The sequence below is a fragment of the Thermochaetoides thermophila genome, assembly GCF_000221225.1.
Source record: "Thermochaetoides thermophila DSM 1495 unplaced genomic scaffold scf7180000011823, whole genome shotgun sequence".
Lineage (NCBI taxonomy): Eukaryota > Fungi > Ascomycota > Sordariomycetes > Sordariales > Chaetomiaceae > Thermochaetoides > Thermochaetoides thermophila.
The window spans coordinates 281197-308484 of NW_006383039.1; the positions used below are offsets into that span (position 1 = coordinate 281197).

General features: G+C 54.6%; 6 protein-coding genes across 6 annotated transcripts; 4 read left to right on the forward strand and 2 right to left on the reverse strand.

The window, feature by feature from the left end:
- Nucleotides 1-108: 108 nt before the first annotated feature.
- CTHT_0073490 (uncharacterized protein) lies at nucleotides 109-357 on the forward strand (the record flags this gene model as incomplete). Its single annotated transcript, XM_006697542.1, has 1 exon — nucleotides 109-357. One exon carries the CDS (start codon nucleotides 109-111, stop codon nucleotides 355-357), a length of 249 nt encoding a protein of 82 aa, XP_006697605.1.
- Nucleotides 358-5067: 4710 nt separating this feature from the next.
- Nucleotides 5068-7806, forward strand: CTHT_0073500 (uncharacterized protein; the record flags this gene model as incomplete). The annotated part of the gene is made up of 1 exon (XM_006697543.1): nucleotides 5068-7806. One exon carries the CDS (start codon nucleotides 5068-5070, stop codon nucleotides 7804-7806), a length of 2739 nt encoding a protein of 912 aa, XP_006697606.1.
- A 2622-nt stretch (nucleotides 7807-10428) lies between these two features.
- On the reverse strand, nucleotides 10429-12063 carry CTHT_0073510 (succinate-semialdehyde dehydrogenase-like protein; the record flags this gene model as incomplete). Its single annotated transcript, XM_006697544.1, has 3 exons — nucleotides 10429-11810; nucleotides 11884-11974; nucleotides 12049-12063. 3 exons carry the CDS (start codon nucleotides 12061-12063, stop codon nucleotides 10429-10431), a joined length of 1488 nt encoding a protein of 495 aa, XP_006697607.1.
- A 1729-nt stretch (nucleotides 12064-13792) lies between these two features.
- CTHT_0073520 (uncharacterized protein) lies at nucleotides 13793-15752 on the forward strand (the record flags this gene model as incomplete). The annotated part of the gene is made up of 4 exons (XM_006697545.1): nucleotides 13793-13940; nucleotides 14000-14979; nucleotides 15036-15608; nucleotides 15726-15752. The coding sequence occupies 4 exons, from the start codon at nucleotides 13793-13795 to the stop codon at nucleotides 15750-15752; spliced, it is 1728 nt and encodes a 575-aa protein (XP_006697608.1).
- Nucleotides 15753-16174: 422 nt separating this feature from the next.
- CTHT_0073530 (uncharacterized protein) lies at nucleotides 16175-17235 on the reverse strand (the record flags this gene model as incomplete). Its single annotated transcript, XM_006697546.1, has 3 exons — nucleotides 16175-16502; nucleotides 16634-16930; nucleotides 16994-17235. The coding sequence occupies 3 exons, from the start codon at nucleotides 17233-17235 to the stop codon at nucleotides 16175-16177; spliced, it is 867 nt and encodes a 288-aa protein (XP_006697609.1).
- A 4591-nt stretch (nucleotides 17236-21826) lies between these two features.
- CTHT_0073540 (uncharacterized protein) lies at nucleotides 21827-26735 on the forward strand (the record flags this gene model as incomplete). Its single annotated transcript, XM_006697547.1, has 4 exons — nucleotides 21827-22519; nucleotides 22597-25430; nucleotides 25547-26564; nucleotides 26640-26735. The coding sequence occupies 4 exons, from the start codon at nucleotides 21827-21829 to the stop codon at nucleotides 26733-26735; spliced, it is 4641 nt and encodes a 1546-aa protein (XP_006697610.1).
- Between the last annotated feature and the right edge of the window lie 553 nt (nucleotides 26736-27288).

Sequence of the window (27288 nt, forward strand, 5' to 3'; positions counted from 1 at the left end):
AGGACATCACACCACAACACCAGCATGCCATTTGCCTATCACATCGTGACCCGGATCAAGACAATTACTGTCCCCCAATACAGTTGGGCTCACTTCCCGACCGTCAGTATGGCCATCAACTCGTCGCTTTCAGCCTTGTCGAGCTGGCTTCGTCCGGAGCAACCGGCTTACAGACCACTTGAGCCCCTGTCTGCGGCTTTTGGTGGCATCAAGAAGCCCGTGGCCGAGCTTGTCATTACTTTTGTCGATGAGAAGCCCAAGCCCAAGAAGGCCGCCTACGTGCCCAGCCATGCTGCGTCGTCCTTCCTCAAGACAGCGACGAGCCGGCCGATGCGCCAGGCCAACGGGATTTTCTGAGGGTTCCAACACAACCACCATATCGACACTCGTCACCACAACCCCCAGGGCCATCCAAGCCATTTCCCTTCCACATATGGGACCTGCCCAGGAGAGAGGACGGTAGGGCTGACAGTCGGTACGCCCATCATCAGCCAGCATCCTACCAGTCAACCTTCACCGGGCCTGCAAGTACGGCCAATTAGTCGGCCATAAGACCAGACCATTGGCTCCCCCGTCGACACTTGCAAAGCACCCAAGATCCAGATCCGCGAGACACAACAGACGAGGCCAACATGACAGACCGGCAACTTAACAGCCAGCAAACCAATCACGGCCTTCTAAGAACGGGGTGACCAGGGAGGAGGCTGAAAGTAGCGTAAGCGCCTTAACACAACGTCCTGCTACTAAGCCGATGGACTCGGTATGGATCCTTCGGGGCCATATCTCGAAACAACTGCTGCATATATCTGTCAATATCAAGTCAGCGATGCCGACAAAGGGGCATTGTTGGTTCCGCGGCCTCGAGGTTGAAGGAGGCGCGAGCGGCGCTTAGGCAGCAAGACCGACTCGGTGTTACCGGAAACGCTTGTCCCGGGGGCCGAGGCGAGGCATCCGGCCCTAGAGGGACGCGGCACAAGCCTCAGCTCAGCAGTTCTACAACTATCAGCATCAGAGGATTACATCGGGACAATGGACGCTTCAGGCGGAAGCAATGGTTGCTGGGACAGCGGCAGCAACGGCGGGATGCAACCTGGATTGCAGGATGGGAAGAGTGAAAGAAGGTTTCCGCGATCCTCAGATCCGCCGCTGCACTCCTGAACTTTATATCACAGAGCCCTGGAATCCCGGGCCATTGAAATCAATTGAAGGATCAGAAGAAAATTTGTGACCAATAGCAACGGCGTCCAACTTGGTGGAATAGTTTTTGCTAGGATAGTCAGCAGACAGAATGCAATAGCCGCTTGTCGAGGGCTTTCCAGCAACTGAAGTGAAGTTCCCTCGAACAATTTCAAATATTAGTGCAGTCAATTCATTCGCGTCCTCACTTGACGACAGCTGTGGAAATAAAATGTCTTGTTCGGTTTTACTCAAAAGATGCCGTGAAGACAGGAAGCTAGGGTGAGCCGGAAGGATGGATCTGGACCGTCACACCTTGGCTAAAGCCTTCCACCATTCAGCCTTGTAACCAAGTAAAATGCTCGACCAGACCGACGACTTAATCGAGAGATCCGCTTCAGACTTCCTTCTTGAGTGTGTCTGAGAGGGCAACGACTGATTCTTTCAAGCTAAGATCGTAAGACAGATAGTGCAGCATGCGAACTAAGCTCGATGTAGCAGGCCAGGCAGCAACGAAAACTAGAGACGGCGCTCAAGTGATGTCGCAGATAGTGCGCGGTGATGTAATCAAGGCGCTCGGGTGCTCAGTTCTCCTCACGCCGCCGCGATGTGACGGAAGGATCAGGGACGACATCTCCGGAAGCTCTAGAGATTTGCTTCCGGTCCGGTGAACTAGAGACATCATCTGCGCGAAACCTCTACTTCGAAACGCCTGAGGGTTGAATAATCACTAGATTATGGTGCATAGATAACGGGCTGTGCTGAAGTGACACTCTAGGAAAGCACCTAGCTGAAGATTAGACCATGTGTTGTCCTCGACAATGGGGAGAGGAAGCTCTCGAAAGCTCAGTTTATGGTACCGGAGGCAACGGAGGATCAGGAACATGTTGCTGGCAGGCCGTGCAGTAGGGGCGGGTGCTTGGGTGTGGCGAAGCGTTACAGTGCGGCGGGAGAGGCTTGGTGATTGGCCGGGGCGCCTAAGATATGTAACCTCGCGGCAATTATCATCGTGATAGGGAGTAGAGGTGAGAAGGCACCGGGCAGCACAAGGCCAGGGCTGAAAATGAAACGACAGGGCTGCTGATCTCGGGGACTTGGCAACACGAGGTTGGCGGCTAGCTGTTGAATATCGACGTGTGTTGGTTGCACGGCACTAAGTCATTGCTGACCCGGAGCCCGAGGACAAAGCTAGCCCGCCCCGAGCAATCTGGTAATTGTAGATTTGGAACTGCTCGAAATGACCGCAGCATGGTCACAATGAGCGTACCCGGGCAGATTAGCTAGAAAAGTTTGGAAATGCGATTGTGTATTTGATAGGCAGATGGAGACCGCCACATTGTTCTCGTAGCCACTCCCCCACGTGCCCTCTGTATTAAGGTTGGCCGCAGAGAAGCCGCCAGCAAGCAAAAGTGCCTTGCCGTCCCGGAGCAAGGAAGACAATCCTTCTCCCTCGTTACCCCACAAGCTCATCCACGGGAGGTTCATAAAGAACAAGACACAGCGTTGTGGCCTTATCGTGCCTCATCATTGACGTTAGTCTGCTTTCTTTCAACACTGTAGTGCAGGCCACAGGCCTGAAGGCAGCAGCCCGTGGAGTCAAGTTTTATTTTTTTATTTTTTTTTTTGTTTTTTAGCGGTGGCTTAGGTGGCTTGGGGCAGCATGCTTTTTTCGGCTCTTGGCCGAGGGCAGCCACAGTGAGGAAACACTGTGGGTCACAGATCGTCGGCGGATGGGTAAGCTCTCGGGCGCTAAAGTGCCGATGTTCACCACACTAACGAAACATAGTTAAACGCTTCTCGCAGTCATCAGCGACGATCCGAGATCACCCATCCATGATCTCAGTAAGGCGTTAACAGTGCGATATTTTTCTACTTTTTCACTGTATGCTATGTGCGGGGTTACGTTTCTTGCGGAGCCCAGACAAGATGCCATGGCAGAACAACCAGTCTGCGATATCTACGATATGCAAGCTTCGATCTGCTGGTCATGTAGCCTTTTGTCAGCATTGACCATTTTTTCAGTCTTGTAGTTTGGAATGTGCAGTGCGTAGAAGCGAAGAAACTCCAAGAATATTTTCTTATGATGGGGAATGTGCGATAAACAAGTGGAAGGCCTCTGCTCAGTGGTGCTCAACTTTTCTGCCTGAACTTGGGTGGGGCACCCATGGACGACAGGGGCAAGACATCGATGCAGCCGGAGGCTACCACCAAACCCACTTGGCGACGAGAGCTCGTTGGAAACGGATCACCAACGCCCAACAAACGATATGTGAAAATTGTGAGTGACAACCTGGAGCCGTTGGTATTCCCGCTCAACCTCTGAGGTGAATGCTAGCAATTGGAATCATACGGCTTGTTAAACCAGAAAATGTGATGGAATCCGGATCTCATCACCAACGGCAAACTAATGGTAGGGCACTACTTGGGATCTGGCCAGCTACGGATGCACCTGCTTTGGATTACAACTGCAGCAGCGCCGTTAGCGCATCCATATCGTTTGCCTTTTCGTCCTCTTCGCTGTGTTGTTGCAGTGACGCGCAGCGATTCTCCATTCACTGACAGCAATGAGCTTCCGCTTTGCAAGATCGATTACTTATGCCAAAGGCCGACAAGCACGACAGGCCAACTGCCTAAGTATGTGTGTGTATCGAATGGGTATGTTCTTGGGCTATATAAGCTAGGCTGATGGTACTGTAGCTCGGGGCCTTGGCGGAGAGCGACATCATGTTAGTACGTACCAACAATGACAATGACAGCAAAGATAATGATACTACGCTGTACGCTGCTATAAAAATGCATCTCGGGGCATCAGTCAAGCCGACCTGACTCGACAGCCTAGGTGCCAGAGAACAAAGCAGCGAATATTCCTAGCTTCCGTCCTTATAGCAGCCCGCTCTGTATGAACAAAGATGCCTACTTGCCGATACCTCAGGCGAATGTTCTGTACAAAAAATCGCCTGCAAAGGAGGGGCCTGTCACGATGTGAGGCGCAGGCTGCACGCGGAAACCTCCTGCACGCCATCTTCTGTATTGGGAATCTGCGTTGTGAAGTACAAGGCCAAAGGCTCCGGCTCAGCACACCCTGAGAAGTCACTAGCCATCGTGTCCAGAACTGCTGGACAACGGTTTGGCGGAAAATAAGAAGCTTTCAACAGCTATCCAGAAGAGCGACATAAGATAGTCAGAAACCGGAGAAATCGGTGCCCGGATGCAGGCAGGCGGCAGCAAGCAAGCGGGAGGATCCACGAGCACTCGCAGCGGCCCCGTGCTCGGCATCGTCACCCTTGCAGCCCTTGCTTGCTTGATGTTACGTCCGCCCCCAGCAACCAACCCCCGCCCTGGCAAGGTTCTCTCTTTGGGGAGTGTCCGTGTGCCCAGTGTGGTCAACGCCACACTTCGGCGCAACAATGACCTGCCGCTGCGACTGGCCCAACTCTTCAAGCCCGCCTCAAAACTGCACAGGTACAGGGCAATTCAGAAAGCGCTGCTAGTCTGTCGCCGGGGAAGCTGGCGCTATTGTGGGCTGCCATGTGCTGCTATGTTTAATATTACTATCCCCTCGCCTGCGCCGCTCGTTTTTTTTTTTTTTGATCCCCCATATGTCCACGCCTTTCTGACCTGTGTCTCCCCTCCCGCTCTGGCCGTTGGGTCAGTCTGTTTGAGTTGGCTGCGATCCTTACGGATTACATTTTACTCATTCTTCCCAACCCAGACAAGGGGCGCCATGTCGTGAACGGGAATCTCGGCCTTTGATCATACTCCCTTGCTTCTCCCCTCCCTTGATCCTTACTCACCTATACACAAGTCATGTACTCCACCTTCGGCCAATATCTCTTCCTCTACCATATCATATCTCTTCCCCTATAGTCAACGTCGATATAACACAACAACATGTTGTCACGGCCGGCCTTCAGCATTCGAAAGCTCATCCCTCAGAAGAAGCAGGATGAAGTGCCAGAGGACTACACGGGTTCGTACTTCATACACGACGACGATATGGACACATTCAGTCGTATCAAGAGCTGGATGCCACCTACAATGGGCCTCATGAAGAAACCCAAACCAATGATCGATATCCGCCGCAGCGATGACCTACATCGTATTGTCTACCCACCCCCACCTCCTCTCCCAGATACTCCCCCGTCATCGACAACTTCTTTGTCCAGCTATGAGAACAACAATGCCGCTGTGTACGCCATCAATGCCACTGCTCGACCCTGTCCACCTCGGCCTTCTGAGAGGGGCACCCAGGGGAGCCCACAGAGAAGTCCCCAAAGAAGTCCTCTTTTAAGTGCCCAGAGCTGTGAAGATATTCAATCCACAATACAATTCAGGACCATCGTTCATGCAAATACTTTTCCTCCGCAGTTCCAGTTTACACCGCCATCGTCCCCTCCTCAGCTCGAAGGCATGGGTCAAAACAAGGTCGTACTGGCACCTAAGCTGCCACTTGAGGCAACCGCTGAGCTACCCCCAACGCCGGCCATAGGCACTCATACGACATCCCCCGATTCTGAGTCTGGAGCAGCAAACCCCCTTACAGCCGATGCTAAGGGGCTCTTCTTGACCAGCGCTCCACAACCAGCGGAAAAAGCAGATATCAGCCAGCTACGTCAGTCGTACTCTCATGCCATCCTCTCTGATCAACAGCTCGAAAAGTTCCCAAAGCCAAAGACAGCCACATCTGTGTCAACAATAACGCGCAGAAAATCTCAACAGCGTAGCCATGGTTCCGTTCGCTCTAACCGATCTACACGGTCTAATAGGTCAGTCAGGTCAGCAACAAAGACGGCTACCAGATCAGAGCTTTCGTCTGGACAGAAAAGAGTGGTAGTCGCCTCGACCCCAAAAAGGGTGAAGTCAAAGAAGTCTGGCATCCGGCCGCGAGTACGGGCAAGGCAATCATCAGTGTGGCAATGGACGGAGAGCGCCAAGGGGCTCATGAGGGAACGGTTGTTCCATCGAATTGAGGTCGATGAGATGCTCCCCGAAAGCGAGTTGCGGGAGATAAGGAAGAGCCGAGCTACAAAATGGACATGCTCGCCTGAGCTGGGAGTCACACATGTCAGTGAGAGGTTCCGCAAGGTAACCAAGAAGCCAGCCGAGCCAGCTGAACCGATCGAGCCCCTCGATCTCAACGTTGCGCGGGATGCCCCGACAGAGACATCCACCCCTCAGTCATGTCTTGCCAATCAGCAAGAGCATGATGAGTGTCCCACTTCTAAAGCAGCTACGCAGGAACAGGTTAGTAGCAAGCCGGGCAACAGCCGCCAACAAGAACTCCAAAATACGCTTGAGAACGCACCGGCACCAACACTTCCCGATTCGCCTACCAAAGGAAACAATGAAGCGGAAAGGACCAGCCCTGTTGCGATCATTTCCGAGGAAGACTGCTCGGCCCAACCTACATCGGTCAACAGCGAACCTACCGTCGCTCCTACACTCAAGTCACCTAGTCATCGCCGTAATCCTAGTCGACAACTTCCTCCACTTCCTGCCTTACCTGAGGCTGCGCCAAGTTCTGTCGAGAATAAGACATCACCTAGCCCTACCGAACAGTCAGAATCAAGACCCGAACAGCCTGCCGCCCCAGCGCCACAGCATGTCTCTACCAAATTTATTGAGGAAGACGACGAGTACGTCTACCTAAGGAGCACGCCTTACACTATGACAATGCCCACCTTCCAGCACGGCCGTATCCGTCTATCTAAACCTGAGCGGGCAGCCGCTGTGGACAACACTCTCGACTGGACCGCTTTCCAAATGGCCATCCTTGGTGGCGCGGGTGACTTCTTCGGCGAAGCGACCGACTACTCCCGGCCGTCGGATACCGAGCTGGACGAACTGGAGAACTTGATCTCGTGGTTTAACAGCTTTGGTTTTGAGGGCTACGGCAGGTTGGTTGGTCCCGAACCTCCCAAGACCCCGAATCGGACTTGGACGCCGGCCATGTCCTCGACGCATACACGGACACCATCCTTGACGGCACAGTCGCCAGCATCTGCATCTGGGGCTGGCAGCAGTCCGAACCTAGGCGCTGAGACCGGGTTCAGGAGAATCGACCCCCCTGCACCGGCAACCGCTCAGGAAAGCTACTACTACCGCAACTACTGCCAGCAGCAGCAATACAACACTCCGCATGTTAACAACGAATTCGGCTTCTACCCGGCCGCAACGATGGCGACACCAAGTCAATATCTCACCCCTCCCGCTCCAGACGCCTCACAACGGCACCGCCGCAACGAAAGCAGCAGTACCTTCTCCGTTTACCGCACCTCGCCCCAGCACCTGTCTCAACCCCAACCCTCGCCTGCTTTCTACCACCAAAACACCTGGCCTCAGTCTCATCCGGCCTACACCTACGACTACCAACCCCAACCGCAACTGCCGAAGCCTCTTGCTCAGCCCAACTGCGTTGACGTTTCTATCGACTCAGCCAAGTCCCGGCAACGGTCAAATAGTATTGATAGTTTCCAGTCGCTACCGCAAAGCCCGATGATGGACCTAGTGGTAAGCCATGATGCGGGCGGGAATGAGTATGTTGTGCCGATGGGGTTCAATCTGAGTCATGATCTGGGAGATTTCCTTACTTGGCATGCTAGTCACGTTTCGGGGGTGGGGTTGACTTAGGGTGTATAACTTGGAGGGTGATGATGTCTTTTATCTATCCACGGATACATGTGATGGACCCAGTTTTTTTTTTTTTTTCCTCAGGGTTTCAGTATGGATGGATGGGTGAAGGGCAATGGCGTTTGGATGATTGGAGTGGAAATGGAATGGAATACTTATTGGTTTGATTTGTGACGTTCATTCGAGGGTTTATGATACCATGTTGTATTTCCTTGTTTTTGGCATGAGGATTATCTTAGTAATGATGTTTGTGGAGGGTATGGAATGGAATGTTGGTTGATTAATGATCGGGATGGTTTGTTGACAGTTGGGACTGGGAAATAGTGTGATGGGACGGGATGGGATGGGTTAGATAAGCTTCAAGCACATTCTGTGCTTGTTGGTGTTGGCTTCGACAGTTGGTTTGGCATGGACGAAGTGTGGATATGGTTATTATGATGAGTTGATGGATGGATGGGTCGTAAATAGACACCCTTTGACATCTACATTACCTTGTGATAGTTGTTCAATGACTGCGACAGACCAACTACCTACCTTTCCGACAACCCGACCAGCATCACAAACCCAAGCGATCACGTCTTCTCTCTGAAATTTTCTCTACCTCATATGGAGATCACTGCCCAACTTGCTGGAACTGTCTACCAGCATAGAGTTTTGGACCCCAACTGCGGCTTATCTGAACTTGTCACGGCAGTTGGGCCCAAGACCGTGTTTCTCGGGTGCTTGCTTTTCCACATCTCGGGGATTGCATTATGTCCATTAGGGGAACGGAGTTTGCACAGTATATTCGTGGTCGGAGTCCGTCATTCAAAGAGATTGAGGCCAAGAAGGGTAGGGTCCATGCTCGCTAGAGCTAGAGTTTGCGGTCAGCCTGCTATGCTATGGTGCTTCTTCAAACATTCTGATTACAGAATTTGAGATTACCGCCACAATTCCGTTGCTTCTTCATTCCTGCCTAACTCGAATATCCGTCATACGATGGCTGTAGGCCCCCCTATGCAACGGCATATAGGGAAGATCTTTGGATGGATGCAACGCTGTTTACAGCGCAGCACGTCAAAAGCGGGCAATGCGCCGATGCATCTACGTAGTGCAGTGCCGTCCCGAAACTGGGCTGAGTGGGAATCAGTGTACTAAATGCCGTCTTCTATTCTTAGGTGTGCCAGGCATTCAACCTGGTTGGATGATCGCGTTCTCAGTAGGTCTTAGTTTGCTCTTACAGTATATCGCTATGCTTAGTTTGCCCGGTCTTACACAGATCTAGCAAATTAACTCTGTAGATTATCGGGCTTGAAAACATGGCTTACTGGTTTGCAGATCAAAAGGATCACCACTGTTCGTAGACACATCTGGCGCTCTCTCCCTCCACTGGAGGAACATCACCAACACCGACGCAGACAAGCCCAGGAACAATTCGCCTGCGGGAACTTTCGTTCCCGAGTGGCTTGTCCATTCCCTACAGCAACCTTCCCTGTCGGGAAGTACCACAGTACAACCCCCCCCCCCCAACCCAACCCAAATTGTGGCAAAAGCGTCTCAATGATGACAAACAGACAAAAATGGAGACCTCACAACTGAATGCCACTCCAGAAATTACAAAGGCACGTCAAACGCAAATGGTGCTGTTGTTCGGCCACCAATAAACCCGAAAGTGTGGCTTACGGAACCAGGATCGGACTCGGGGCCTGAGTCCTGGGATTAGGACGATAGAGATCGGATGTTAGGGATTAGTCTGGAAGGTTAGGAGCCTCAATACCGCGTCTTGTTTCCTCTTAGAGGAATGATGATGATCTAGCTCATACTTTGCGATAGCTACCAGTAAAGAGTGTCCTTTCTTGTTTAAAGAAGTACCAAGATTGCATTCCAGCCTCCTGCAGCCATGACAAAAGGGAAAAAAAAAGAAAAAAAGAAGAAACGAAAAACCTTCTGCCCATCTCAGAATACAAATTCCTCTCCGAAACAAAGCTTTCAGCCCTCGGAATGGGAATCACTCGTCTCTACAAACTACATAGGAAGTTGGACAGCCGTTTTTGGGACAGTCGACGAGTAAGGTGAGTGAGATTTTGAATTCGATCCCCGTAAAACTGCTGCATATTTGCGAAAGGATACTTCCATTGAGATGACCAGCTTTCACGAAAGGCCACCAGCTCATCATCCAAACGGACAATCTACTACGATACTACCCTTCCCTCTTGAAAATTGCCCTATTTCCCTATATTTATCAATCGATATATTAATTCGCGGCTCTTTAGTCGCCTCATTGTCAAGAAGGAGACCTGAGACAGCGACGGTGGCTGAGCGAGCTGCAATGCACAACATCAAGATTTGATGCGCACAGCCACACGGGATATGTTCAAGACTTCACCTTTTGAACGCCATCTTTGCATCTCACAGAGCTAGCTTGCAATAGGATCCATCTCCAACTTCCGGCATGTGCGATTCACCTGTAGTATCTCGTGGCACTGCTCGAAAAGGAGCAAAGTGGCTACATCTGCTTGGTACTACAACACGAAGATAGGCCGGAACGCAAAAGTGACCTTCGGTATTAAAGCCAGCCAGAAACCAAACCTCCAAGCTATGATTCATTACATATGCCATTGCAAACCCTCCCTTTCTGCTCTTCTACCTTTGCAACGTCCCCACGCCACCAACAGTAATCATCTTCGTGACCTGATACTCCCCAATGCCGTACAATGACCCCTCGCGACCAAATCCACTCTCCTTAACGCCACCGAACGGTGCGGCCGGGTCCGAGATCAACCCGGTATTGACGCCGACCATGCCGACCTCGAGGTGCTCCGCGACGCGATGCACGCGGGCAACATCCCTCGAAAAGAAGTACCCAGCCAGACCAACAGGCGTGGAGTTTGCCATCTTGACAACCTCCTCCTCCGTATCAAACGGGAACAGTCCCGCCACGGGACCAAACGTCTCCTCACTCGCCATCACCATCTCCGGCGTCATGCCGGTAAGCACAGTCGGCTGGAAGAAGTTTGGCCCCAGATCAGGCAGTGTATGCCCGCCGAGCACAACCTTGGCGCCCTTCTCCTTCGCATCATGCACATGCCGCTCAACCTTCTCCACCGCGCGGTGGTGAATCAGCGGGCCGTGCGTGACGCCCGCCTCGAATCCATTACCCACGCGGAACTCGCGTACCTTGGCGGCAAATTTCTCCGCAAACTCGTCGTAGATGCCGCGCTGGACATAGATGCGGTTGGCACAGACGCAGGTCTGACCCGACGAGCGGAACTTGGAGGCGATGGCGCCCGCGACCGCGGCGTCGACGTCGGCGTCGTCGAAGACGATGAAGGGCGCGTTACCACCCAGCTCGAGAGAGAGCTTTTTGAGGGTACCGGAGCACTGCTTCATAAGCAGCTTGCCGACGGGAGTCGAGCCGGTGAAGGAGACTTTACGGACGGTTGGGTGGGTCGTGAGGACTTCGCCGACCTCGGGGGTGTTGTCGAGCGCCGTGATGACGTTGACTACGCCTTTGGGAATGCCGGCGCGGTGGGCTAGCTCGGCCAGGGCGAGAGGGGTGAAAGGGGTCTCGCCTGGGGCCTTACACACCACGGTGCAGCCGACGGCCAGGGCCGGCCCGACCTTGCGGGTGATCATGGCCGCGGGGAAGTTCCAGGGGGTAATGAGACCGCAGACGCCGACGGGTTCCTTAATGGTGAAGACGCGGTTGCCCGGCACCGAAGACGGGATGGTGTCGCCGTAGATGCGGGGGGCCTCCTCGCTGAACCACTCAAAGAAATTGGCCGCGTAGACGACTTCGCCCTTGGCATCGGCCGTGGGCTTGCCGTTCTCCCAGGTGATGAGAGTGGCCAGGTCGTCGGCGTTCTCCATCACGAGCTCGTACCATCTCCTAAGTAGCTTAGAGCGCTGACGCCCCGTGAGGTGCCGGAACGACTCGAATGCCTCTGCGGCGGCCTCGATGGCCTTCTCGGTGTCCTGGGCATCAAACTCGGGGCAGCTACCGATGAACTTGCCGGTCGCAGGATCTATGCGAGTGAGCATACATGAACCGTAGAATTTCTTTCTTTTTTTTTTTTGGTTTCTTTATTTCTGGCATACCATGGACATCAAACGTCTTGCCAGACTTTGCTGGCACCCACTCGCCATTGACATAGGCCACGCCCTGCTTGAAGAGGGACGGGTCTCTGAGCTAGACAGACTACGGGTTAACCTCCGTCTCGGCAGCGCCGGACAACACGCGGTGTGAGACAGTATGGATTGTACCTTGGGAACACTCATGGTAGAGGATAGACGGCGAGAGTAAGGAAGCGACACAATGGGCAAAGCAGACCGCCGAAACTGAGATTGAGACCTGGCTGCAGCCCGCGAGACAGATACAAGAGTCTTTTGTAGCGACACCATCTTGGGAGTCTGCGGTAACGGATCAAGGGATAGTTGACAAGCCAGGTGGGTTATACAATCGGAAGCGACTCCGCCGAGGTGGAGGGACAGTTGCCAAGAGGCCTGGAGCGAGGTTGTTCGACGGCTTCTGCTCGTCTTGTACTCGGAAACCCTGGAAGCCCAGATCCTCGGGATTGATGGGCCCTCTCGATCACTCCGTCTGATATGCGCCGGGGAAGGGGGAGGGGGAAGGCGGTTTTGTTGGCTGTAGCATGCAAATTGAGCGCTCCACTCAACCGTTCTCTGACTGCCAGTAGACAGCTGCACCAGACACAATATTTGCTCCTTCTCCCACTTATTTACAGCTTAGAGATGCAGAATCTCGTCGTCGTCGCTGCTGTAACTTGGGATGACGTCGTAGGGTCTCTCGGTTGCCGAACCGCGGTTCGGTTCCCTTGTCGATAATCGGACGGGGCCGCACGGACCAACGGCTTCTGGTGGGGTAATGTCAGCGGGTGCTATCGCCTAGAATCGGCAACATGCAGCCGCCAGAACAGCGGGGTTGACGACAAAGATAGCATTTCTTGCGATTGATTTTTTTTTAAAAAAAATGAGCCTGAAGGTGACTCTGAATTATGGAATTGATTATTATGCAAATTCAGACAATTGCTTGCGTCTCAAGTTTGGACTTTTGAGTTTGGTTCTTATTTGGTTGTTAGGTCCCCAGCGGACCGGTCCCCTCCCCCGCACAGTTCCACTAGCCAATCTTATCACTTCGCTGGAGACAGTGCGACATAGGCGGTCTTCACTGTCCGTCCAATATAACCATCAACCTTCGACTTTCCCATTTTGAAGGCCTGAGTCCTTCGATACGCTCTTGGATCAAGCACAAGCGAAGATATGTGTCCTTGAGTCTGAGTCTCGGACCTTGATCAGTCGAGGCACAGTCGATTCAAGCGCAATTGCCGAGCTCGAAGAGTACTATTAATCATAAGGAAGTAGGCAAGCCCATCCGAGTGGTTGGCCTGGTAGATACTTCACCTTTCAACGTTTCATGTTTCACCCAGGCATCGGCCATAGAGCAAAACTCATGACTCTCTGATCGATCTCGATGGTATCCGGTCAAGTGATAATAATAATATAAGGCAGCTCTAGCCGGGTCATGTCTAGGTAGGATTTCGAACGCCGTAAGACATCACCATCCCAACCTCCTCCAGCCATGTGAAGAAGCGGTTGAAGTAAGTAGTCGGTCCGCGAAGTGAAGGCCAAAAGTAACCTAGGAAGCATCACCTGCTTCCTGTCTCGCGCGCTGGCGGTTATCTGTATCTCTCTGGCTTCATAAGCCATGTATCGTGTTACAGAAGCTCCGCTGGGGAGGATGGATCATGGCCGATCGTCCCTTTTTCAGGAAGCTGTGACAAGCCGACGGTGAAACGCTTCCCATCGCAGCTTTGGGGATTATCTGAGAAGTGCTTTAAATGGCAAACAGGAAGGGGGAAAAACGTGGATCATGGATCATGAGTTCTTTAGAGCTTGGGTATATGGTGTTAGGCAAGGCCCCCCCCCGCCCCCTAATCCCTCTGATCGGATGTCCGAGCCATAAAACTGCAGGTTCAGTTCAGTCATCATGATAAAGCTTCTATTGCTTTGTATCACGCTTGGCCCTTCTTTGGTTTCCTCTCAGCTTAACGTCCCCGATACTGCTCCCAGGAACGATGTTTTCGAGGCTTTCGTGAGCTTCAGCATCGAGTTCTCCAGCTTGCCTGACTATGCCGGTATGGCATCAAAAGTTCTGGTAACTCTCACCTAGAAACACGGCGTTGACACACCTTAGGCAATATATCGAATCCAAACACATACTCCGACAACCTTCTTGAAAATATCAGAATCATATCTGGCACAAAACCGTACGTCCGCGTAGGCGGCAACACCCAGGACTACGCCCTCTATGATCCATCACTTCCCTATGCCCTCCATGGCATCGTCGACCCCCAGCGCTCCCTGGACTACCCGACCACCGTGACCATCGGACCATCTTACTTCGAGTCATACAGCACCTGGGAAGGTGTCAAGTTCTCCCACGGCTTCAACCTGGCACTCGGCGCATCAACTGAGAGCGGCTGGCAAACTCTCCTCGACACCGTCCCCCTGGCCTGCAAGGCCCTTGAAGGAGGGAAGATGTATTACTGGACCTACGGGAACGAGCCGGATCTGTATGCAATCTCAGCCCAGGGGCCTGTGAGAGACCTCCTGTCGTGGACCGAGGAAGCCTACGTTGAGCAGTGGCTCAATGGGACGAGGACGATCAAGGCTCTGGTTGAGGAGCACTGTCCTGAGCTGACCGAGGATGGCGTGTACGGCTTCCTAGCTCCGGAGTTTACTATGACTACGAACCCCCTGAAAGCTCCAAAAGCGTGGGCAGCTGGGCTGAATGAGGATAAGAGCGTTAAGCTGTTCTCCAAGCACAAGTCCGTCCTCCTCTCCCTTCTTCGTTGGGATCAGCTGATGCTGACTTATGACAGCTACATCAGCGGCGCGGACACTCCCGGCGTGACCCTGCAGGGCACGCTGCTCAACCATGAGGTAACCAAGGCCTCAGTTGACGCGCACGTATCCGAGTATAACTCCATCGTTTTCTCTTCTTCAGACTCGGTCCCGCCCCTCATCTTTGGTGAGACCAACTCCCTCTATAACCAAGGCCGTCCAGGCCTGTCGAACACTTTCGGGGCTGCCCTCTGGGTCGTCGACTTCAACCTCTACGCCGCCTCAGTTGGCTTCAAGCGTGTACATATGCACATGGGCACGAACTATCGTGTAATGGTGTCTCTCTCCTTCTTCATTGTGAGAAGTCAATGCTGATTATCTTACAGTACGCCTCCTGGCAACCAATCACCACCTCCGTCACCCCCCTGGGCACCAAACCGCCTTACTACGGCAACATCTTCGTTGCCGCCGCCCTCGGCAACCTCCTCACCTCCCGCGCAACGGTCGTCGAACTCCCCCTTCCGGACTCCATCTCTTCTCACCCCGCAGCCGCAGCCTACGCCATCTACACCTCTCCCGCTCAATATCCCTCCGACCAGGCAACTTTAAGTCGACTAGTCTTCCTTAATCTCCAAGGCTACAACACCACAGTCGACGGAGAAGGCCTAATCCCTCTGGAAGACCCCCCCGAGCGAGGCTCTCAAACTTTTGTATACATCCTCCCCACGGAGGTCGTCCCTCCCGGCACGCGGCTCAGGGTGAGGAGACTGATGGCCAACGGGAGTGATGCTATTACCGGTGTGACGTGGGATGGGTGGAGTTATAATCATGAGTTGGATGAGGGAAGGCCGGTGAGGCTGGGGAATGTTACGACGGGGGAGACGGTTGTGGTGAGGGAGGATGGGGAGGTGGAGGTGGAGGTGTGGGATGCGAGTGCTGTTATGGTGGAGTGGGGGTTGGTAAGTAGGAGGAGGGGGAGAGGATGGTTTGGGGGGTGGGGGTGGTGGTGGTGGTGGTGGTGAGGAATTGATGAAGTGGTTTCTGGTATGGCTATGATGAGATTGACCTGTGATAAGGAAGATATGGGATATGAGAATGAATGAATTGAAGATACGAAGGATGAGTCGGATAGCATGCTTAGCATGAGATATCACATCTCCTAGAAACTTGCCCATATGGTTTATTGATGATCGAAATATCACATTTGTTTATCGAGGTCTTTGCCTTAAGAGATAGCGATGATCTTCTGACCGAGGTATCATAATCCATCTTAGAGAGAGTGAGGTATCCAGCTTAGGTATCAATTGCAGCAAGAGAACAAACTCCGAAACACCATCCCAGACATCCAAAAGAAAAACGAGATTAGGAAGTAAAAAAAAAAAAATATTTGTACAAGAAAGAAAGAGGCACCATCATCATATATCATCCTGTTCTTCAATATCCTCCCCGCTCCAATCCCACCAGGGGGTCGAGCCTTCATATCTCTCCCCATCTCCCGCTTCTCAAAACCCAACTCCCATTTCATTCAAGCATACCGACTCAACTTATGAAAAGCCTGCGTCCTCGGAGTAAAAGGCGGCAATTGCTCTCCCTGCTGCTGCTGCTGCTGCTGCTGCTGCTGCTGCTGCTCTTCACCCTGCTTCTGCTCCTCAGGTGATTGGCCCGTAGGCGTCATCTCCACATCAATACCCTTGGCGGCCCTCCTCCGCTTCTTCTCTCTCTCCCAGCGGATGCTGATGGCAAACAAGGACTCATCGTCGTCGAGATCATCTTCGGGGTCGCGAGGTTCGTCGAGTTTCTTGTCGGGGATCATGGCCCAGATTGCGAAGGCTGTTTGGAGGAGATAGACCGTCCTTTTATCGAATGTTAGTTACCATTTTAGTCGAAGGTTAGAAAAGAAGGCGCCCGCGCCCCGGGAGAGAGGAGGGGATTGGGGGGGGGGGGGGAAGGTGGGGGGGGGAAGAAGAAGGGGGAGAGAGCTTACAGAAGAAAAACGGTGCAGGCCAGCGCGCCCCTAGCCATGATACACTCGTCATACTTCCCGAACCGCCTGCCCAACTCACAACTCTTGCGGAGGTACCAGGGGCTTGGGCTAGGGTAGCGGTCGTCCAGGTAGTCCGGGCCGGCCTGGCCATAGATGCTGATCGCGTAGACGACGGTCAGGCTCAGGCCGACGGTTGTGCCGAAGAGGGGGTAGTAGACCTTCATGATGATGGCGATCATCTTGACGAGGAGCACGAAGAGGGAGAGGATGGAGATGGCGACGTTGTAGTTGCGGGATCTAACCACATAGTCAGCACCAAACCAGTCCAATTTTTTGATATCAAGAAAGAGGGAAGCTTACGCCTCAGACCACACAAACGGGATCTTAGGCGAGTCTTGGTTGTTGACCATGGCGAAGATGACGACAGCCGGGTTAGAGTTGAGACGGTACTCATAGCCGATGGACCAGAACTCCTTGCGGCGTGGCAGCAGGGTGAACAAGATCAGCAGCGGGATGATGCCGGCTAGCTCGGGCAGCATGCTCCAGTAGAGGGGGGTTTTTGCGCGCCAGGGACGGCGCAGGATGCGATAGGTGAACTTCATCTTGATCTTGGCGGTAAGTTGGTTGGTTGATCCAGAATGAGACTGAGAGGAGGATCAGTCCGCGTCACGTCACAGTCGTCGCGCTCGTTTTCGCGATGAATGTCTCGGGGAGTCGGAGCCGGGTTCTCGATGGTGTTTGTGAGAGCGATTACAGTTGCTTCTTTTCCATGAAGATCATATCGTATCGTATCGTGAATGTCATCACCTCCCCAAAACCAATACGATCGCACAAAGTTGCTGTCTCGAAGCCCCAGATATCAGGCGGGCTCAGCCCCTCACACGCACATACGGTCAACAATCGACGATGATATAAGGAGCGATCGATCACAAACCCAACACCGCAACTTGAAGACGAGGGCGCGGCGATGGACGACCAGAAGAAAGCAAACCGGACGAAAAGAGGGGGAAAGGAGAAAAGAGGCAAATCACGGCAATTGTATTCTACCTATCAAATTGGAAGCTACCTCTCGTCGTCATCCGTAAGCTGCACCCGCACGTACATATTAACGGCGGCACAGCGTGCAGCCGCCCAGTCGCTGAAAAAGAGCCGGCGAGTAAGGTCATTACCGTCCATATTCTGGAGCGTCGAACGGTTCTGGAGATGCAGGTGGCAGGTCATCACAGCGGCCTTGCCCAATGGGAGCGCGCGAGCCAGAGTCAAGCCTCGCTACGGCAGCGTGTAAGCGCCTGCGACCGTCCAATAGCGCGCAACGCTCGCGGGGTACAGGGGGAGGGGTTGTGCCGGCTGGTGACGGCTGATAGGTCACGGTCCTTACAGTTGGCAGGGCCAAGGGTTGGAAGTGAAGGTGGGTGATGAGACCAAAAAAAATAGGGAGTTTGAGGTGATGATGGTGAAGATGATGATGGGATGAAAGGAGAGAAAGAGGAAACAAACAAACAAACAAACAAACAATTGGATGGAATACTCGCTCATTCATAAGGAAAAACAAAAAAAAAAGAACCGACCCCTTTGTTTGATGATTTGACCCGAACAACGTCAAAGAACAAAAAAAAAAACCAGGTTGAAGCCACCGAAATCCCTGCTGAAGACGAAGATCTCGCAACGGCCCGCTTCCGATCAAACAAAGCCAAGAAAACGTCAATTGGCATCATATTCAGACGAGTCAGTCGGGATGAACACGTCAATTTTACGAACCCGGATCTCTCGACGCCGGTAATCGCCGGACGGGGCTTGAAAACACCGGCGGCCGGTATTGTCGGCCACCGGCTACGATGACGGGACCCGGGGGGGGGGTTTCTGGTCTGGCCTGACCTGGCCAGCGGCCATGAACCGGATCGGATCGCCCGATAGCCGTCCACAAGGCCAGGCCAAGGCCGCAGCGGGCCAGCAGCAGGTACCATGATCCCGTTCACTCCCACAAGGCAAGGAGAGGCAAGGCAAGGCAAGGCAAGGGTCATAACTAACAACCGCAATCGAACGAAAAGCGACCTTCACCGCAAACGAAAGCGCGAGCGCGGTCAGCAGCTAACAGCCAGCGGCCTCGGCGGCGGCGAGGCCCAGCGACTGGAAGGGGGAGAAACCCCGAGGGAGAGAGGAGAAAGGGGGGGGGGGAAGGCGGGCAAGCAAGACGTGATTGGTACCTTTGTGTCAGCGTCCCAGTTGCCAAAGCCCGGGTGACACAGCCGAGACCATGGACCGGTCCAGAACACCCGTGAACCTGTGCCGTGAGACCCGAGGCGATGACAGGTCGTTGAGATTTCGGAGATTTGAAGATTGATGATGAAGTGAAGTGAAGTGGAAGACTGGAAGAATGGGTTAGTGGCACAGCGTTTCCCCGTGCTCCGTGGTCTGGTGAGCATCGAGATGATGCCCCAGATCCCATCCACTAACACCAAGAAACGAAGATGGGTCCATAAATGGAGCTCCAGCTAGGAGATCCATCAGGTAGGTGGAGGAACGGGAAGTGTTTCCATCCAATCCGGTGCCGGGCCAGAGGCATCCAGGCCCCATCAGACCTGGCCCCATCGAAAAGTAAATCCACCGCCCTGGTCCGTAAATCTTCAAACGCCGATGCCACAACCACGATTGTCTGGAACACCGCAGCACTCTGTCTCGGCTGCTGAGTACGTATTGATGAAGAAGAGGAATTGTCAACTTGGTAGTAAAAAAATGTCACAGCAAGCCGTGCAGGGATGTAGGGCTGGGCGCTGTGGCGGAAAAAAAAAAAAAGACAGCCGCCGGGCAGGTCGGCGAGAATGGGAGAGAACGGAGAGAAGCCCTGAAGCGCTGGGCTAGACCTCGATGGACCTCGTATATCCCCCCTGATCCTGGCCGTCACGGCCCCAGGACTGTCCTAGAATATCTTGTGTTTATGTCCCGTGTGCGCTACGTGCGCGGCCCGCGGGTTGCTGCTGGGGCAAATGGAACAAGGCCTGGCCGTGTTTCTTTTTTTTTTTTTTTTCCCTTCTTCGTAGCACATGCCCAGCATCGCCCAGCATCGCCAAGTCTGCATTGGACGATGGTGATGCGGCTGTCGACGCTATAGACTATCTCATACGGGAACATCCCGGTGCTTACGGTGAGCCAACTCTGGACATGGGCATATGGTCCGGCTACGGTACACGACTACACGACGCGGCCCGTCCAGTTTTCTTGCTCCTACATCGTATCTGCAGTCTCTCCCACTCCCAAAGGTGGTGCCAGAAAAGAATTGTTGAGGAATTGCTGCAGTCAGGTGTCGTGTCCATCGGTTCCCAGAACGTTGCTCGTCTCCAAGAGAAAGGGGAAAAAAAAAAAAAAAGTCTCCATTTCTTCTCCAGAATAGCCCCAACTCCGAAGGCTCCTGAGCTTTTAGGCCTCCCTAACCGACTCGCGCAGCCAATAACAGGGCAGCGCATCAGCCTAGAGCTAGTCTAGGCAGCTCCTAGTCCCCCAATCGCTAAAAAAGCATATCTCAGTCCTGCGCACCAAAATCTGATCTCTGCACCGCGATACCACGATAAACTTAGGTAACCTAACTTGCCAAACCTGACTTTGATAACTGCGGGGTACAGCAGCAGCAGCAACAAAGAAACAAGAAACAGACCCTGCTCCAGAGAACCGGTCCCGGCTCACACTCGCCTACCATCCGCCTTACCTTGCGCTCTTCACCTACACTACACTACCCCCCAGCAGCAGCAGCAGCGGCGGCGGCGGCCTTTTCCTGCACAGTACATACGTATTTACTTAGCTTGAGTATTCACGCCGCGCCGAGGTGGTAGTGGACGCCGTGGAACAAGCCGTGATCCGTGGGCCGGAGCGTAGGCCGCAACAGCGCCAGCGCCCAAGTTCAGTCAGGTCCCAGGCTTCCACGAGTCCAAGACGTCCAAGACACACCGACAAGCTTGAAGCTTCCACGGAAGTGTGGCCCTGTGGCCGTGTGGCCGCGTGTGTGATCGTGCCGGATTATCTGCAGCAAACCGTTCCAGCCTACTACCGGCAAGCAACCTACTTACGACGCAGGCTACGCGTTACCGTTCCAACTCCAGCGTCCGGCTCGACCCTTTTCCAACATTGACAGTGGAACAGTGAGCAAGCAAGCAATTTGTTCGTTACCGTGCATGTGGAATGGCACGCGCATGCGCATGCACATGAGAGCCTTCGCCCTTGGAAACCTCAGAAGGCTTCTCTGATCTGGCCTGTCGTGCGCTGCCTCGTTCCCCCAGTCGGATTGTTTCCTCCGTCGCCATCAAGGGCCCTGGCCTACGTCTTTTTGTTCCATCCGTTCGGTCAAAGGCAAGTCTGGTGCCGTTTCCTTCGCCAGCCCACGGGACGGGTCAGGGACAGACAGATATCACGGGCCACTCAATTCCCTGGTTCCGCCTGGTTACAGTCTCCTTTTTTTTTTTCTCTTCATGTTATCAGGCTGTCTGCCATCAGTAGAAGAAGAGCTCAACTGTCAAGTCAAGTCAAGTCAACTGAAAGAGGTCAACAAGCACCAAAGCAGCACTGTACTGTACTCTCCCATAAGAATGCAGTAACAGTTTTCCATACTTAAACTGCCAACTCAACTCTCAAATCTCTCAGCTCTCAGCTCTCAGCTCTCAGCCCAGTCGCCACTCACCCTCGCCATTTGTCTCCATCTCCCTTTCTCTTCCGTCTCAGCCAACTCACACGCCCATCGCCCATCCACCACCACTCGTTCATCTTCTAGAACGCAAAAGGGATTCGGGGCAATCCAGCATTCCTGGACTCCTGGTCGCCCCAATCGCTTGCTTCATGCAGCAAGATCTCACTGGGCTCCCTGCTCCTGAAAGCCAGAAAACTCCCTCTTCGGCGCTGTCTCAATCTCCAGTCCTCCCAAAGCTTCTTGCCGCCTTAAACTCCAGGTTCCGCCGGCCCATGGGCCCTGATGGACTCAAACCAGTCCACCGCCAGAGTATTTGGTTCTCTTCGATAGCCCGTCGGCTGTCCAATCACCATCACTCATACCATTCTCTCTGATTAACGGGTGGGTAACTGAGCAACCGAGTGCTCTCCCAGACCAGCTCGGCTGGTCCCTCTTGGTCTCTTCTCACATCTCCTTCTGGAACAGACCAAAGTTTTAGTTTTCTCTTTCCCGAGTCCACTGGCTGTCCAGCCAAGGCCATCATGGCCTCCCATCGTAAGAGCTTCTCTACCAACCGGGACCCTGACGACCCGAACCACAACGACTATGAACGCTCCGTCACAGTAGTCCACCTGCCCAAGGGCCAGATCACGGCCTCTAGTCCCGGCTCCTTCTTCGGCTCGCCCCCATACACCTGGTCCTCGGGCAACCTGGCGGCCCTCGCTGGTGGCAACAGCCGTAGCACCAACCGCTTCCTGCAACCCTCGACGCTCCAGCTGCTCCACGGCATCGGCATCATCGAGCTCCTCGAAGACGACGAGCGTCCGACCTTCATCCTCGACCTATCCGACCCCTCCTACCTCGCCCCCGGCCCGCTGCGCATCATCTACGCAAATGCTGCTCTCCGCCTCAACCCTGCTGTCCTAAAGCTCCTGCAGCTCGACACCCTCGACCCAGCCGGCCACAGCGCCGGCTTCTCAGACTTCAAGGACTGGGCCCTGCTCTATCCTCGCGACAAGACCGGCCGCGACCCGTCCTTGCCCGCCGCCCCCCAGCCCCCTCCCGCCCCTCCCGCCACATTATCCTACGCCGGTCTGTACTGGACCTGCTCGACCATCCGTCGCCGCTTCCGAATCATCCGAGGCTACCACTCCCCGATCCACATCGTCCCTCCGACCCCGAGCTCTAACTCCGCCGCCCAGCCCTCCGCCGGCATCGTAGCCGACCATCTCAAGGTTAAGAAAGGCCCCTGGACAGTCGAAGACCTCGAGATCCGCCGCGACCGTTCCGACTACTTCGGCTCAGCCGGCAGCCGCCACATCCGCGCCCACTCCGAGCCCCGCGTGCGCATCGACCCCTCTACCCCCGCCACAACCGTACCCCCCGTCCCCACTCCCCCAACAACATCAACAACAACAACAACAACAACAACAACAACAACAACAACAACAACGACGACGACGACGACGACGACGACGACGACGACGACGACGACGACGACGACGATGACGACGACGACGACGACGACGATGACGACGACGACGACGACGACGACGACGACGACGACGACGACTCTGGCGTAGTCCAGCCCTACGAAGACCCCACCCTCTGCCCGCCCCCGCCGTCGGGAGAGTTAAGGGTTACGTTCGACTGGACGCAGATCCCGCTTGACGACCCGGACCTGCCGCAACACCACCGCTTCGCTCGCTCTATCGACTGGGCGTCTACCCCCATCGGCCCGATCGAGTCCTGGCCGTTTGAGCTGCGCATCTTGTCGACCATGATCATGGGCTCCCCACACCCGGCTGCCCTCTACTGGGGCCCGGAGTTCGTAGCCATCTACAACGAGGCCTACATCGCACTCGCGGGACAGAAGCATCCCAAGCTCATGGGCAGCCGGTACCAGGACGTCTGGCCGGAGATATGGGAGGGCGTGATGGAGCCCGTGTTCGAAGGGGCGTGGAACAAGGGTTGCGCGACGATGAAGCATGACGATGTGCTGTTTATCAGGAGGCACGGGTTTCTGGAGGAGACGTTCTTTAGCTGGGCGGTGATTCCGCTCGTGGGAGGAGATGGGTCTGTCGTGGCGCTGTATAACCCCGCGTTCGATAATACTAGGAGGAGGATTAGCGAGCGGAGGATGCTCATGCTCCGGGAGGTTGGGATCAGGACGAGCCAGGCGAGGGACGTGAAAGGATTCTGGGCCGAATTGAGGGCTGCGCTGGAGTATAACGAGTTTGATGTCCCGTTTGCGCTGATCTATTCTGTGGGCGAGGAGAGCGAGAGCGAGGCGTCGTCGATGCATTCCGGCTCGCTTGCCAACCCGCCGCAGATCTTCCTGGAGGGATCGATCGGCGTGCCGGAGGGACATCCCTGCGCGGTACCGTTTCTCGATCTTAGGTCGAGTGAAGAGGGGTTTGCGCCGTGGATGCGGCAGAGTATGGGGTCGCCTTTGGCGGGGCACGTCGTGCTGAGTGCGGATGACGGGTCTCTGCCGGAGGAGCTCGTGCGCGGGCTGAGCTCCCACCGCGGGTTCCGCGACCCGTGCCGGACGGTTGTGGTCTTCCCGGTGCATCCTACCACGGCGGGCGACTCGGTCGTGGGGTTCATCGTGCTGGGGATCAACCCCCGCCGGCCGTATGACAGCGACTATCAGCTGTTTGTCAGCTTGCTGTCACGACAGCTGGCGACGTCGCTCGCATCGGTGGTGTTGTTCGAAGAGGAGATCCGGCGCGGGCGGAAGGCTGCGCAGTTGGCCGCGCTGGACAGACAGCAGCTGTCGCTGCAGCTGCACCTGCGGACGCAGGAGGCTGTTGAGAGCGAGTACCGCTTCACAAGGATGGCCGAGTTCGGCCCCGTCGGGCTGTTCATTGCCGACGGGAAGGGCAACATCAACTACTGCAACGAGATGTGGTACAAGATATCGGGTCTGGGGCGCGAGGACGCAGCGGGGTCGACGCTCGATGCCTTCCTGCAGAGTATTCGCGACGAGGACCGGCAGGCGGCCGAGGCGGCGTGGCGGAGGGTTGTCGAGGAGAAGGTTGCCGTGACGCACGAGTTCCGGTTCAAGGGCTCGCGCGAGCTGATGGACGGGCATAAGGTCGACGTGTGGGTGCTGATGAGCGCGTATCCGGAGAAAGACGACTCGGGCGGGCTGAAGAGCATTTTCGGATGCATCACCGACATATCCAAGCAGAAGTGGGCTGAAGACCTGCAGAAGCGCCGGCGTGACGAGGCGCTGGAGCTGAAGCGCCAGCAGGAGAACTTCATTGATATCACCAGCCACGAGATGCGCAACCCGCTCAGCGCCATCCTCCAATGCGCGGATGAGATCGCGAATAGTCTCGCGTTCTTCCAGAAGCAGCAGGAACAGGATCAGCAGCATCATGCCCCGCCGCAGCCCGAACGCTGCGCGATCTTCCGGCCGTTGCTGGACCGCTGTATCGAAGCTGCTTCCATAATCTCCCTCTGCGCAAACCACCAGAAGCGCATCGTCGATGATATCCTGACCCTCTCCAAGCTCGACTCCAAGCTCCTGCTCGTCACCCCCGTCGACGTGCAGCCCATCGCCGTCGTGCAGGACGTCCTGCGCATCCATGAGCCCGAGCTCAAGTCGAACGAGATCCACGCCTCCTTCGTCCTCGAGCCCTCGTACAAAGAGCTCAACATCGACTGGGTCAAGCTCGACCCGTCCCGTCTGCGCCAGGTCCTGATCAACCTGATGACCAACGCAATCAAGTTCACGCAGGGCAGGCCGGAACGGAAGATTGTTGTCTCCCTGGGCGCGTCGGTCGGTGATGCAGGGGATTTGCCTCCCGCCGTGGACGTTGTGGACGGTGCGGCGGGGGATTTGTTGGCGTATGTGCCCCGCCAACAGCTCAAGCCTGATGAGGCGGAGAGGGATATCACGGATGACGCCGACTGGGCTGATGGGGAGAAGATTAATTTGCATCTCTCGGTTAGCGATACGGGTGCTGGGCTAGATGATGAGGAGAAGGAGATGTTGTTCCAGCGGTTTACGCAGGCGAGCCCGAGGACACACGTGCAGTATGGCGGTTCGGGGCTGGGGTTGTTCATCTGCAGGATCTTGACTGAGTTGCAGGGCGGCAGGATTGGCGTGAGGTCGAGGAAGGGCGAGGGAAGCACGTTCGCGTTTTACGTCCGGTGTAGGCGGTCGAAGAAGGTTGAGGAGGTGCCAGATCAGAAAGCCCAAGAGCAAAAACCAGAACCCGAACCCAAGACGGTCACCTCCCCAGTGATAGAACGCTCCTCAGCCATGCTCGACACCCTCCCACGCACCAACAGCGCCGTAATCGTCGACCCCCTCAACCTCCCCCTCCCCCTCTCCCTCAACCTCCTGAAGCCCCGCGCATCTCAGTCCTCATCGTCGAAGACAACATCGTCAACCAGCGAGTCCTCAAGCGCGGCATCGAGCTGGCCGGAAGCACTGTCTATGTTGCCAACCACGGCGGTGAGGCGCTCGACACGCTCAAGAAGAGTAAGCACTGGCGGCGTGAGGAAGGGCCTGCGATGGTGGCGGCAGCGGAAAGTTCCCATCAGGCACAAGTGCAGGAAATTAAGTCGCCACCGCCGCTCCCTCCTCTTCCGTCGCCGGGTGGGATCCAATTGCCGGGGCTGAAGCTGTGGGCTTCGATGAATGCTGCTGCGGCTGCGGTCAATCCTATAGCGGGGTTGATATCCAATCCGACGACGCCGGCTGCTGAGGCCCCCCCGCCTACCGTTGCAGGCACTGGGGATAGTCCGGATGGTCTCGACAGTGACAGCGGCAGCAATCCCACGCCGGAGTCTCCAAGCAACAATAACCTCCATTCGCTCTTCCTGGCGCAGGTCCAACTCCAACCTCCTTTCAACCTCAAACAGCCTCCTCCCCCAAAACACCCCTCACTAATCGCAACATCAACTAAAGCCCCATCGACCTCCTCTTCCTCAACATCCTCAACCGCACCGGCAATCCCAACACCCAAGTCCGAACAACCCACTCCCCCACTTACCCTCTCAACCAAGAACCCAAACAAGGCTCAAAATGGAGGCAAGCAACTCAAGAAATCCAAAGACCCCAAGGATAAGGAACCCCAGGGCCCAATAGACATTTCCATTATCCTCATGGACCTCGAGATGCCCGTCATGGACGGTATCTCCTGCACAAGGGAGATCCGTCGGCTTGAGAAGGAGGGCATCATCACGAGGCATATCCCCATTATTGCGGTGACGGCGTACGCGAGGCCGGAGCAAATCAAAGGGGCTAGAGAGGCGGGTGTGGTAAGTCCCCTCAGAAGAACATGGAGATGTAAGAGAAAGGGAAAACTAACGAAAGAACAAAAAAAAAAACATCAGGATGACTTCATTTCCAAGCCATTCCAGATCGCGAATCTGATTCCAAAGGTCAAGGAGCTGGTGACGACGTATAACATGCTCGAGGGCCCCGCATGATGGGACCAGATTGAGACCATCCAGTCAACCAGGTCGGTTAACCAGCCAGCCAGTCATGACGACAAGCCACAAAGCGGAATGACCACCAACAATTTACACAAAACACACACAGACACACACACACACACACACACACACACACACACACACACACACACACACACACACACACACACACACACTCCCTCTCTGCCTTTCGTACAACCTAGTAACCCTGCACAACTCCCGGACACCAGACACCATCTGACACTGACACACCACACACTTCCGCGACACGATGTCTATCTGGGAACCAATCGAATCGAACCGGTCATAACGATGTGAGGTACAGCTCAGCTCGACAAGCAACAACGTTTACATTCCCGTTTCTTTCTTTTTTTTCCTAATTCCCAGTGTCCGCTTGCTCCGCAGACCACGAGTTACAGCACTCAAAAAGACATTCGGCAAAGACATGGATGGAAGGGAAGAAAAGACGTAAACAGAGAACGCTCAAACGCAGCAAGGACGAAGGATCTTATCTTCCTCGTCTCATTTCCACATGTTTGTTTTATTT